At 44.5% G+C, this 13,157-nt stretch overlaps 2 protein-coding genes across 4 annotated transcripts; both read left to right on the top strand.

Moving 5' to 3' along the window:
• Nucleotides 1–2,291: 2,291 nt before the first annotated feature.
• On the top strand, nt 2,292–10,536 carry LOC108099431 (stearoyl-CoA desaturase 5). 3 transcript variants are annotated; one of them, XM_017202965.2, is made up of 6 exons: nt 2,292–2,422; nt 7,633–8,036; nt 8,866–8,996; nt 9,057–9,448; nt 9,854–10,029; nt 10,092–10,536. In XM_017202965.2, exons 2-6 carry the CDS (start codon nt 7,634–7,636, stop codon nt 10,253–10,255), a joined length of 1,266 nt encoding a protein of 421 aa, XP_017058454.1. In that variant the 5' UTR covers nt 2,292–2,422; nt 7,633; the 3' UTR covers nt 10,256–10,536. The 3 variants fall into 3 exon arrangements, with proteins under 3 accessions (XP_017058454.1, XP_017058452.1, XP_017058453.1); XM_017202963.2 differs by having other exon boundaries at nt 2,294–2,426; XM_017202964.2 differs by lacking the exon at nt 2,292–2,422 and adding an exon at nt 3,587–3,745.
• A 101-nt stretch (nt 10,537–10,637) lies between these two features.
• On the top strand, nt 10,638–12,084 carry LOC108099433 (acyl-CoA Delta-9 desaturase). Its single transcript, XM_017202967.2, has 4 exons — nt 10,638–10,890; nt 10,964–11,094; nt 11,218–11,423; nt 11,488–12,084. The coding sequence occupies exons 1-4, from the start codon at nt 10,722–10,724 to the stop codon at nt 11,987–11,989; spliced, it is 1,008 nt and encodes a 335-aa protein (XP_017058456.1). The 5' UTR covers nt 10,638–10,721; the 3' UTR covers nt 11,990–12,084.
• The last annotated feature ends 1,073 nt before the right edge of the window (nt 12,085–13,157 follow it).

Genomic DNA, 13,157 nt, shown 5'->3' with positions numbered 1-13,157 from the left:
TCAAAATAGGCAAAAAAAAAAATTTCGATTTTTTCAAAATCGCAACTGGATATAACCCCTTAAGGGCAGCCATAAAAGAAGTCATTATATGGAAGACTAGAGCTGGTTGATATTCATTTTATGTCATGTGGTGTTTGTTCAGCTGCTTAATTAAAAAGTTGGCGGCGTATGTTCGTTATAATGAATTCAAATTGGGCCAAAAGGGGTTAATCTTGTGACTACAACTTCCCACTTGGCCCGCCACATTTGCATGCCTTGTAATTATAGGTATTCCAGAATTTGGTTAAATTACACGCATTACGCTTCTGAATAATCGCATGTGTGATGGGGGGTGGCAACAAGTAAAATGAGGGGAGTTTCTTTGGCTGATTAATTTGTTTGTGGGAGAAAGCTTCTATAAAGCTCGTAACACGTTCGAAGATACACGGAACGTTTTGTGGAGAAGCTTTTCTACCGCCAAATTTGAATTTCAATATTTACTTAAAAGTCTTTAAATGTAGTACATCAGTTGTACCATTTTAGTCAATCTCTAAAATGGAATAAAAAATACTTTCAGTAATTGCTCCTTGATTGGTTCATTTTCCTTTCAACCCTCTGATGTGTTTTTTGTTATCATCAAATCAGTAACGCCGTTGTTTTCACCGGAAACCAAATCAAGTCCTTTGGCGAGCTTTAGTTAGCTACAATGTTCTTGGTTTATTTATGACACTAGTGCATTCCCGGCCATTAAAGCTGTCCAAGCGGATTGATTGCAGTCCAGAAAATCAATTAGAAGCAACCGCAAAATCACGCAATTCAACAATTCCGAAATGTTACACGAACTAATGGCAAACAAAAGAACTACAACCGCTGAAATTAAGGATTGGGGTTAAAGTCAGAGGACTGACAGGACATGAACACGAAAGTGAGCACGAAGAGGCTTTAAGTTTGGGTGGTGGGGGGAAAAGTTTTTGGCCACAACAAGAGTTCGAGTAAAACTTTCGATTTCCGACAAATTGTTGATGTTGTGTTTGTTTTGTCTGGGGAATTCCCGGTGGGAGTTAGTTGGTGCTACAAGGGGGCGTCTCCAATGGGCGAGACAGGTGCTTCGATGACAAGTTGGTGGGATTTTCGGGGGAGTAGCTCGCCAACTATCGGACATTTTATCTAAATGACCCCGCCGGGTCATCTATTATTGATGTCGCCTAATTGTGCACATTCTAGACTAGCGGTTATCATTAGGGGTGTTATTTCGCGGTTGGGAGGGGTGGGTTGTCTTGGGTTGTTCGTCCTTGAACCGCTAATGCGCAATGCCGTCTTGAGCAACTCCATTCCGCGGCTTAATTAAAACGCTGCCCACATAATAACTCCCGGATTCAAGGCACTTTGTATGTAGATTTTATTTGACATGTGCTGGGCGGAAAATGTTTATGACAGTCGTAGTTCGGTTCCCACCATATCCTGTCGGGAGTGGGCCGCAGGGATTGGGAGTGGGAGACCCCCAGCCGGGACTTGGCTGTCCTTTTGACAAATTATTATGTCATCTCGAGCCACTGACGATGGCGACGGCTGTCTGAGTCACTTCGCGATGCGAAGCACATGAACGCGGGATCCCAATCTACACCGAATACATATTTATGTGTGTTTAAAGTTTATACACATCAAATATTTTGAATGAGAACTTATTAAATGGAATGTTCGTAATTGATTCTTTATTAAATACTCATTGACCAAGAATAAATATTTATATATGTACTTTCTTTCAATCATTTTTGTAGCTATAAATTGCACTTAAGAGCGCTTTTAAATTTTCGGAGAACTATGTTACTAGTTCTTTGATATCAGGGGTAAAGTTAAATACGAATAACACGGCTAAAGCCTTGCCGAAATCATGTTTTGGTTCCAATAACCCTTATCAAAGCTAGTTACGATTTCTTTTAATTGAATACTGATAAACATTCTCAGTATAAGAATTTGGTAGAAACTTACCATTAAGCTAATATTTATAGAAAGTTTATCAGCTTATCGCTCTATCGGTTATAACTTCGACTCTCCGCAATGCACCTAAAAATATTTAAGTGAGAGGGCTTCAAGGGGGGATCCACTATGCGTCGAACCAATCAGCACGAGACTGCTCCGCGCGGTTAAAGTCGCCGATCCACGATGACTTCCGTGGCTAGACACTACCTGATAAGCCCCCGATAAACCAGCTATACAGTTACTATCAACTATGTAGCTCGCTCCCTGAGCGAGTGCTCATTTAACGATCGCACAAGCATCGCCCAGAAATTCTTGCTTTGCTGAGTTTTCTATATTTATCCATAGCTAATGTTACATCATGCTTCTCAGTGTAGATTTTTCGGAAAACGAACAATAAATTATAAATATTACTGGAGGGGCTATGGATTTCATTTGGAAGAAAAAGAAAGCAGAAGCACTTTTTGTACGTAAGTTGATCCATTTTTCTGTTATCACACCTTAAGGAAACATTAAAAAAAATACTTTAAATTGCTGTTGCAATGTCGGTTTGTTCTTCTAACACTAGGTTTTAAACTATTTTTTACCCACTATAAAACCACAACAATTCTCTTTTTACCTAACTTTTGTTGCTTATTATCGTCTCGAAGGGGAAACATGAACAAATATCCCCCAACGCAGAGCGTATAAAAAACGAAAATGGAAAAGAAAACAGATAAAAGCGGCACTACGATAATGATGCTATTGGCAACAAACAAATAGAGAGAAGCAGCACTCTCTCGGTCATAAATTTTCATTCTCATTTCCCGCTCTCTGGGAAAGCGGTTGGGAACCTGACCGATATTTACAGCTCTGGGATCTCACGCGATGACGAAATGCCACACTCATAGCCCACTACTCGTATACGCGTTGTGGGTTACCAACTGTCGTTGAGTATACAACCCGTTGCCGGCTTCGTTTGCGCGACTGTTGCTGCTCTGCCGGCGTCTGCGCCGGCTTCCGCGTCAACGCCAATAGTTCTGCCAGCGTCGACACCTACACATTGTTGAATACCCTACGAATTTGGATTAAAGTAAACGTAACTGGTTATTGAAGAGAGAGCATATTAGGGCTCATAGCGGATGGGAAAGACTAATCACGAAAAATTTAAAATCTCTTCTTTATTTAATTTCTTTATGTAGTGGCTTAAATGTAAAATGACTTATTAATGAGAGCTGCAAATTGTTTTGCCTTCCTTAAAGTGACCATTTTAGGACATCTAAGATTCGCCTATAGCCCTTGGTTTTCCAGAAAGTTGGTCATGTCTCAGAGCGGCAGCATTGACTTTGAACCGAGAGTTGTTTGTGTAATGTTTACGGAATGTGTGAGCACAACAGAGAATGCAAACAGAGTGGGCGAACATAAAAGGGGAGGGACGGACGAATAGGGCAAGCCGGAATGGTAGATAACAACTGTAGACGCAGCGAAGCGATAAAAAACAAACTACAAATTGAATAGTCTCCACCTCAGTCGGCGTCGCTGCCGTCAATAGTTCTGGGTGCCACTAAGGCAGCGACGCCGACGTCGGCAGCGACGCCTTGCGCCCGCTCTTTTGGATGTAAAATGTCGACCGCCTGCGGCGGGCGTCGTTAGTCACTTGAGTTCGGTCGTCTGGTCAACAACAGCGGAGAAAGCGAGAAGAATTGCGTAGAGCCCCGGCGAATCCCGAGAATCCCGAAAATCCGTAGTTCCAAACATTCCGCCGCGGAGTCGCGAATCCCAGTATCCCAGAAACCCGAACCAAATCAAAGTAGGTTCCGTAACAGTGCTCAACCAATATCTAACCGCGTAAAACCATAAGTTTTTTGAAAGTTTTTTGAAATTATTGGGCATAAGCTACGACTTCGAAAGCCAATTAATCAGTACACGCCCACACCTCACAGTACCATTCGAGTAGTTCTCCCGATTCCCGTTCTGAACACACTGCTCACATGCAAATTGTAACCCAATTGTTTGCTCATTTGTGTCATTACCAGCGTCGATTAGGGGGAGTGGATGGGGTATTTGTAGGGAGTCAACAGAGCGAATAACATGCACACTTCGAGCCACAAACCTCCAGAAGAGCCTCCCCCAGGTGTTGGGACTTAGTACACATTATTATCCCTCACGATTTGATTGCCGCGACACGCGTTGACCCACATCAATAAACCGACCAAAACAGACTGACTAACTAAGGTTAGACGCTGAATTAAAGAGAGGAGAGCAGAGGTCCCCATGGAGTAGTGAGCTTGGAAGTAATTAACGGGAAAAAATAATGAATCGCCCAAATAGGAAAATTATTATAATAAAAGTATTTAATTAAGTATCCACAACAGAAGAGTACAAACTTTCCCTCTCCATGAGGTTGTCTTCAGGTTCAAACGTGTGGAAAACTCCCGTGACTTAGCGAGGCATATTATTAACTCGAGAGTTCCATTGTTACTTTTCTGTTCAGTAAAGTTGTTAAGCAAGTTTCCCTTCAAAAATATGTTTCTGAAACCAGTGATCTCACACCAACGAACCTAAAAACTGGCAAGTTTTGGGGAATCAGTTATCGTGCCCCACCCCAACGGGAAAAAAGTACTTCAGCAATGTTGCGTCAAAATTTTTCAGATCAAAACGCAGAAAACTAAACGTTGCTTAGTAAATATTGTGACTATTTGATTGTTTTTCTGCGATAAAGGTGATCACAGTTCTACAATTTGTGAAAGATGCTAAGATAAAACGGGGTTCCCAACCCGCGAATTCCTTGGAATCCTTATCGAAACCTCTAGCAGGAACAAACAATAAACAGCTACGAGTTTTTCAAACCGCAAATATCTATTCAATAATTCAACATACCTGCTTGAAAATGTAGAATTTTTTACGATTCCCGCAGTGTACGCATAGTTCACCAGCGATCTGGTCTGAATTATCTTTAGATAGCGAGTGCCTTCAATTAGCCCACGACCATTAAAAGCTCCAATTAAAGGTGGCAGCCGAGCAACAAGTGGCAATGCTCGATCTCTCGCAGCTGCTCAACTGATTCCTAGTGCTGGGAAATCTGTGAGGTTTTTCCCGGTCATGTAGAAAAGCTTCTGCGCCAATGGGGCATGGAAAATTTCCAATAAAATTCGGCATTTCGGCATTAAAATCGCTCGGGAGTGACGATATGCGAAAATAGTTGGTGATATGACGAGCGACGTGCGAGCCATCAGGCAATTAGCCACGTCTGGGGAGCCTACAAATCGGGCGGAGTACGGGACTCGGGCCGAAGAAGCTCTCGATGGGCGGTCAGCTTTATCGCTCTGGCAGTGCAAGCCAAAATGAAAACACTCCAGAGCGAGCGGGGCGAATGCCAATAAAATAGTGGCTAACTGAAGGAGAGGCCAGGGGTTGGGTGTTTATTATTATTTATTATTGGGCGAAATACGAAATAGATTGTTTTGTGCCCGGGCTGCAGTGCGTTGCCAAGTTGCCGGTTTGTTGAGAATCGAAATTAAGCAAACCAGAGGGAAGTGGCTCTTTTATTCGGAATTTAATTTATGCATGCTTGAGTCGCGTGCTCCGGGCCAATGAAAATGTTGATCAATTCTTGTGACAGCGTTCGTCAGTCGCTCAGAGGGTTTTTGGCTCTGTGGCTCTGTAGCTCCCACTCTGCCGCCCGATTTGTGCCTCCTCCCTGCAAATTAGCGTGCGTGGCTACATTTTCTAATTAAAAGACGGGGCGTGTTCGGGTTCCCCACTGCGCCGAAACCCCTCCCCCGTTCGACTCGCTATCAATATGTAAATTGATCAGACTCCCCCCAATCTTATCTGCCCGCAGACTTACGTAAGGGGAGCGATTCTCCTTCGGCACCCCCATTACTCATGCCACCTGGAACACCTGGAGGGGTCAGACAGAAAGTGAATCATGCCGGCAATCGCCGCACTTCGAGTGTTTGCAATAGTCGATAGGCTCTTATCAAATCACTCTTAACCCGAAAATTTTGAATGAACCGAGTGACGGAGGCTCGGGGGTTGGCTTTCTGTCCGGCCGGGAAAGTGGGCCAGGTGCGCCAGGTGTGCAGTGCTTATCAGCACGGCTATAAGCCATCTCACACGCACGAGAAATGGATCGGCCATGCCTTCCTCCGCTTGGCCGAAAATCATTGGAATCGTTCTGCGGGGGCGTCGACTATACCCAGTAATCGCCGAGTCCAAAGGTATATTGCTTCGGGTAGGAGTGCGGCACAGTAAAATCACAAACTCGACAATTTACGATTCGAATTCTCAGCTACCAGGGCTAGTATATCAAATTTTGCACTTAACTTGCGAGTGACAGAATTATAAAATTGAGGAAAAGTTAGCATTTTTTATTCGTTATAGCAAGGTGGAATAAGAAATTCTAGAATATATACAAAACTTTATTTCTTAGCCAATATTTCAAAGTTGTTCGTATTTCAGTCTCATAAATTCATAAGTTGTGGTATGTTTGGTTCCTCAGCCGTCTAATCTATAATATGAATTTAAAAATCTATCGACGCTTTTGCCACTTTCCACAGAAATGTTTTTGACTTTTGTGTATTGGTAATTAGATTTCACTTATAAGTTAAGATGCTAACAAAAATTAATTTATATTTTAATTGCGTTTTGTTCACTATTGCAAAAAAGTATAATTTCTATCTTCTTGCAACCATAGTAAGAAATTATGTTCGAATATTTTCTAAATAATTACCTCTTATCATCAACACAGATATTTTATTTTTGCACCTAACAGGTGTCAAAAGGGCCATTAAATGCTGGTAAAAAGGTGCCTTTTAGTCCAAAAACCACCATGCTCCAGAGCTCTTTTATATTTTTTATTGTTAGTTAGAATGGGGGTGTTAAGATAAGCAAACTATGAAGCAATTGGGCACCGGAGATTAGGAATCGCCAAAGCCCCGGCAATTCGAGAGTTGAGTGACGCGGCAGAATCATCCACTCATTCCCTCGAGTGTCACACTGTTCATCACGCAATTAGTTCGAACTTTTACCCACCCAACTGTGGTTCGTGTGCAGATCCACCTGTGAGCCACCTGCGCATGTATGACTCATTGTTGTTGCGGCTGTAATGATGTAGTGTAGTTCTATTTGTTTTCGACCAGATAGTGGCCAACTTGCAGATCGGTGATTGCAACATGGAACTCGGCAGGCGATAAGCCGCGATAACGCCGACCCTGAATGCCGATCCAAGACCGCAAATAAACGGAGTTCTGTTAATATCCAGAGCAAACCCTTTACCCCTGGAGGCGGTGAATTGACTGTTGGGGCGTGGCACGTGAGGCTGGCAACAGATTTCACACCAATTACAGTCGAGGCTCTCTGAAAAGCCCGCTAATAGTTATAAACGTCCTAAACTTCAATTAGCGAGTCTCTGCGGATTTGTTTTGATTGCACAGCGAGAAAAGTTCTATTGAGGGAGATGAGCTCTTGAAAGCTATAACTAGTTTAACAGTCGAAGCAAATATGTACACAATGAAAGGTTTATTAGCCTTTAGCTGTTTGCTTTGGATTATTCATGCTTGGCTGGAGGTGGTTTTACATTACATTTACTTTTTATCTCAAAATCACAAGAATAATGATCAGTTTTTACTTTTTAATTCGTTATTTTCCAAGCAAAACCTTTTGTACGTACTTAAATTTCTCCTTTCATTACAGAATGTGCCTTTCATCCCCGATTCCCGGTCAAAAACAGGCCACCACAAGCCACTGCAATGGATCCTGCAGCCTGGACAGGAACGGAAACCGCAGTGCCACCAGTGCCCCAAATGGAGAACTAAAGCATAGAAAACACGCCACAGACGCTGCATACAACGACACCAAAGACGAGGACAACTTGGGCTACAAGGAGGAGAACGCGGTCTACAAGGAGAACGTCCTCGAGAAGGAGAAGCTGCTGCTGGAGCAGGACCAGAAGTCGAAGGACTCCGTGCTGGAGGAGGAGGAGGAGTACCATCCGCGCATCAGATGGCCGGATCTCGGGGCCCAAGCCTTCCTGCACATCGGAGCCCTCTACGGGTTGTACCAGCTCTTCTACGCGAGCTTCTACACATTCCTCTGGGGTGAGTGTCCACTGTGGTCCCCGGCCAATTAACATTCGGGCAGCTAATGAGTTGCCGCCCCTGCAACTTGGTCGCCAATCTCCGTAATTGCATCTGCCAACATGCAAACAGTTTTGTGATACCAGCTATTTTGTATCCAAACGCCGGTTGCCTTTAACTGGGCCAGTTTGAGTTAGCTGTCCATATTACAAGTCGATATGAGGTAATCATTGCATTCTAACCGGAGATACATTTTGAAGATAGTAGTGATAGTTTTAAATGCTTTGAAGTGAAACAAATCATATTTTAATTACTGGCATTGATTAGATGGTGATAGTAGCTTATAAATATCTAGCAATACCTTTATCTCTATCAATCTGTTTTGTGAGTCATGGGTTTCAAGGTGCAAAATGCCATAACAAGTGAACCAAGTGAGGTCCCCAATTAAATGCTTCTGCAATTTGGTCGCTCAGGATGACGCACGGCAGGGAATTCTAAATAGGCTACCATTATGCAAGAGGTAAACAACCATCAGGTTATATGCATATGCTGCCTCGTGAACTTTGACCGCTGGCAATTGAAGTTAACGAACGCTTCAATTGCCCGATACAATTTGGCTGGTGATCGAAGCGTTCGAAAGAGCGGGAAGATTTCCGAGGGAGCGACAAAATAGGCCACCCCGAAGAACGGGCAATAGATAGATATATTTAGAGCCGGGCGTTGTGTCATCCGCTGAGCAAATCAAGCGAGAAGCGTCACCAGCACACCAAACTATTCCGATGGGCGGGTATATGTATACCGTTTTTGTTTGTTTTGTTTATACAATGACATCCGCTTGTTCTTCTTTCAGTGGTGGTCACCGTTTGGGTCTCCGGAATCGGAATCACGGCGGGAGCCCACCGCCTTTGGTCGCACAAATCGTACACGGCCTCGTTGCCCCTAAGGATTCTGCTGGCCTTCGCCTTCTCCATCGCGGGTCAGGTGAGTAATGTTTGACTAAAACCCCCTTGAATTATTGATAATTAATACCTCCGATCACAGAGAGATGCCTACACGTGGGCCTTGGACCACAGGATACACCACAAGTTCTCCGAGACCGACGCCGATCCACACAACGCCAAGAGGGGCTTCTTCTTCGCCCACGTGGGCTGGCTGTTCCTCACTCCCCATCCCAAGGTGGTGGCCAAGAGGAAGGTCATTGACATGTCCGACTTGGAAGCGGATGCCGTGTGCATGTTCCAGAGGAAGTACTACATCCCGCTCTTCGCACTCTGCTCCATCATCCTGCCCGTTGCCGTGCCCTGGTACTTCTGGAACGAGGACCTCTGGATGTCCTTCTGGATCAACTTCAACATGCGCTTCACCTGGACCCTCAACGTGGCCTTCTTCGTGAACAGCGTGGCCCACATGTACGGCAACAAGCCGTACGACAAGTAAGACAGATCACTGTACTTCAGAATGGTTCGATTTGAGGGTGCGATATGTATAACTAAAATAGAACGGAAAAAACCGTAGCACTAGAAAAAGGTTTGCAGTGAAAGTTTGGAAGGCCAGTCGTACTTGCTGATAATATTAACATATAAAAAAAGGGAATGATTGGCCACTCAACAATTTATAATTCTGTTTTGCGTTTAGATTAACATTTGGCTTCTAACTATACATTCGTTACGCACTGCGAATGCTGATTAAAATTCCTATGATGAAGCTTAATAATATTTCATAATAAGACATTTGCTTGTTTTTTCCGCAATGGGATTAGTCATTTGCGATTCCTCAAATATTCCGAACCGATTTCTGTAATCTAAGTAAATACTTACTGACTGGCCTACGTAATTCAGGAACCTGATGTCCACTGAGGCTCCCATCGTCTCCCTGCTGGCCATGGGAGAGGGATGGCACAATTACCACCACGTCTTCCCCTGGGACTACAAGACGGGCGAGTTCGGAAACTACAGCCTCAACATCACCACCGGATTCATCGACTTTTGCGCCTGGCTGGGCCTGGCCAAAGGACGTAAGTTTGCCTCTATATCCTAAAATGAATGACTACTAAATTACTTATTATCCTCTAATCAGGTAAATCGGTGTCCCCTGACATGGTCCTGAGAAGGGCCAGGAAGTGCGGCGACGGAACCCGCTTCCTGAGCGACGACTTCGCCCATAAGGATCCAGTGTGGGGCTTTGGGGACAAGGACATTCCCTGCGAGGATATCGTCGAGCTGGCCAAGATGCAGAACTAAGCCTTGGCCCTGTATTATGTTTTCAGCCTGTGGTTTTCCTAGTTTTAAGTTTGTAGCACCAGCCATGCCTTATGCTTCTTTATCCGATCTGTGTTCTCGTCTGAGATTTTGCGATTTAAAGTTGTAATCCGATAAGAACTTAGCTCGTTTAACTGGGCATTTGACCCATCTCAACCCATCCCATCCCGGATCATTAGGATCGTCGTATAGGGACGCTAATCTCCCATCGTTGCTTTCGTTACTTACCTGCGGGTCAATAAACTATGTTTTGTATTAAAAAAGCGATTCGACTCTGAATACCCTTGGACACTTATAGGCTCATGCATATGCGATTGATCAATGAATAATCCATTCCTTCGCCACTTTGCCTTTCGTAATTATGCCCGCGGTTTAGTTTAGTCTGGACTGGGGCGAAAGGCGGAACCTTTGGGATTAAGGATTGCTAAGCGGACTTGGAGAATCTATCATGGAGAAAATCAAAGTAGCAAGCACAATGGATCGAGATGGAGACTCTGTCCATAAGAAGCGTGATGCAATCTGGCCCTTGGTTCTCTTCTATATCCACTTAAATATCCTCGGGGTCTATGGGACTTATATTCTGCTCACCAGCGCTTCGTGGGCCACCATTTTATTCAGTGAGTTCGCCGGGTTAATAAGTTTAACGTGGTTGGAGCTTAGCCCCAAATATATTCTTTGCACCCATACTAGCCGCGTGCCTCACACTCCTTGGAACTTTGGGCGTGACTGTGGGCGTTCACCGCCTTTGGGCCCACAGGACCTTCACCGCCTCCAAACCCCTGAAGGTGTTCCTCATGTTTTGCCAGACGACAGCCGGTCAGGTGAGATACCCCCCAAAGCTCTTACTGACTACGCCTTTGGTAAAAGCTTTTGGCCATAGTTTCACCTGAGACACAAACCGTGAAACTAAAGCTTGTAGATCATGTTTGTTTTGTCCGGTTCAGGGCTCCATCTATAGTGTGGTACAGGCCCACCGTCTGCATCACGCGAAGTTCCAACAGGACGAGGATCCCTACTACAGCAAACACAGCTTCCTGTACGCCCAGGTGCGAGGGGGTCTCCTGAAGTACTCTCCGCAGCAGGAGGAGCTGCTTAAGGATGTGGACATGTCGGATCTGGAAAGTGATACCATTGTGATGTTTCAGAAAAAGTAGGTTATATCCTGGGCGGAAAAGTTTTCCGTTATCTCGCATTGATTTTGGGATATCTTTTAGGTACTATGTCCTGCTCTACATTTTCCTGAACGTACTTCTCTCGGTCAACACCCCATTCCAATACTTTGGAGACTCCCTGGCCGACTCCATGTTCGTGGGCTTCTGGTTGCGAAGTCTGATTGTTATCAACTTGGGAAACCTGGTGCACTCTTCGCACTTCATCTGGAGCATCCACAAGGGCTTCAAGCCCACGGACTCGAACAGCATCTTTCTGATCACGAAGAGCTACTGGCCGCAGTATCACTACCTGCTGCCCCGGGATTACCAGAGCGGGGAGTACGGGGACTACGCCTCGGGAATCGGATCGGCCATGATCCGGGTCTTCGCCGCACTCGATTGGGCCAAGGATCTGAAGACCATTGGATCCGTGGCCGTGCGTCAGGGACTCACAAAGGCTGTGGAGTCGGGTCGTCCGATTGTGGAGTGCATCGAGGAGGAGGTTCAGCTGGAGGAGAACGCCCTGCCCGCCAACCATTTTCTCAACCGGGAGAAGTTTATGTGAGCACATTGCATCAGCGGGCACTAAAAAGATGTGACAAATGGTCGCGGCATCGTAAAAATAAATTAACCGCCGTTGGGGAGGCGGGGTAGAGTAAACTGTGAGCCTAATTATTGGTCAGCATAAAAACGTGGCAAACAGAGGTGGAGTTCGAACTGCAAGACACTTCGTGGGCTTGAATGAAACTCGAAATGGAAGTGGGATGCCAGCAAGTGGGCGTGGCGGGATGCAATTTTCGGTCTTTGTTGGCCAAGACTAAACAAACCGGGTTAATTATGCATCCCAACCACAGAAAGGTAAAATAATAAAGATATGGTTTGTTTCAAAATAAAGAAATCAGATATAAGTAGGAGTTTAATAAATATGTTGATGCTGGTTTTACGTAGGTATAGATTATATAGGCGTACTATGATGAAATACATAAGGGGCTGTGGACCCCTTCTTTCCTTCTCCGATTTGATTTCCAGTGAAGCTCGAGTTTGTCGCCTCTTTCTATTTTTCTGTCGGTTATTTACAGAAGACAATTCATTTGGCAATCGATTCGTTTGCTTTCCCATTCCCTCGAATAAGTTTGGTATCGGGATATGGCTGTGGATATGTGTAGTTTCTGTGTGTTTTCGGCATCAGGTGCTTTGTGCCGGGTTTATGGGTTGCGCCTAATGATTTTATTAGCCATACGCAATGTGTGTTCAGTGGCTGTGTCGCTGATTGACTCGTCAATATTGACACCCCACTCAGTCACTGCCCAGAAGCCTTTTCCCAATCTATCCTCCTTTTCCCCCGATGTTTGCTCATCAAACTTGGTTTAGGCAAACTGTGCGCCTGACTTGGATCACATCGATCGGTGCTAAAGTGTCTGGCCATTCTAATACACACTCCACGAGCACAATCCACCTGGGTGTGAACATTCCACACTCAACGCAACTCCACTGACTCACATTTCAGTCGGCCACTTGTACCAATTCCTAATGACTCTGCATTGAAGTGATTACTAATGAATTTGCCTGCTAAAAGCTGGCACACTGAAAACATTTTATGACCTACAAGTGCGTGAATATCCATGGCTAAGTGTGAGGAATATGAGCTACAGAAAGGTAACAAAATAAATGTAATGGTCATTTTATTAAATGTAAATTTTAAGATGAATAACTTACAAAAATGTTAATAGTAC

This window comes from Drosophila ficusphila, unplaced genomic scaffold, assembly GCF_018152265.1.
Source record: "Drosophila ficusphila isolate 14025-0441.05 unplaced genomic scaffold, ASM1815226v1 contig_791, whole genome shotgun sequence".
Classification (NCBI taxonomy): Eukaryota; Metazoa; Arthropoda; class Insecta; order Diptera; family Drosophilidae; genus Drosophila; species Drosophila ficusphila.
Note: the sequence above shows the minus strand (reverse complement) of the source record. Positions and strands in the feature narration are given on the sequence as shown.

What these genes read in the sequence shown, in the direction of transcription:
- LOC108099433 (XM_017202967.2), top strand. Translation starts at nt 10,722, where the DNA reads ATGGAGAAAATCAAAGTAGCAAGCACAATGGATCGAGATGGAGACTCT. An exon ending in GTGGGCCACCATTTTATTCA is followed by an intron (nt 10,891 to 10,963) that starts GTGAGTTCGCCG and finishes CACCCATACTAG; the next exon opens with CCGCGTGCCTCACACTCCTT. An exon ending in ATTGTGATGTTTCAGAAAAA is followed by an intron (nt 11,424 to 11,487) that starts GTAGGTTATATC and finishes GATATCTTTTAG; the next exon opens with GTACTATGTCCTGCTCTACA.
- LOC108099431 (XM_017202963.2), top strand. Translation starts at nt 2,308, where the DNA reads ATGTTACATCATGCTTCTCAGTGTAGATTTTTCGGAAAACGAACAATA. An exon ending in AGCAGAAGCACTTTTTGTAC is followed by an intron (nt 2,427 to 7,632) that starts GTAAGTTGATCC and finishes CTTTCATTACAG; the next exon opens with AATGTGCCTTTCATCCCCGA. An exon ending in GGCAACAAGCCGTACGACAA is followed by an intron (nt 9,449 to 9,853) that starts GTAAGACAGATC and finishes TACGTAATTCAG; the next exon opens with GAACCTGATGTCCACTGAGG.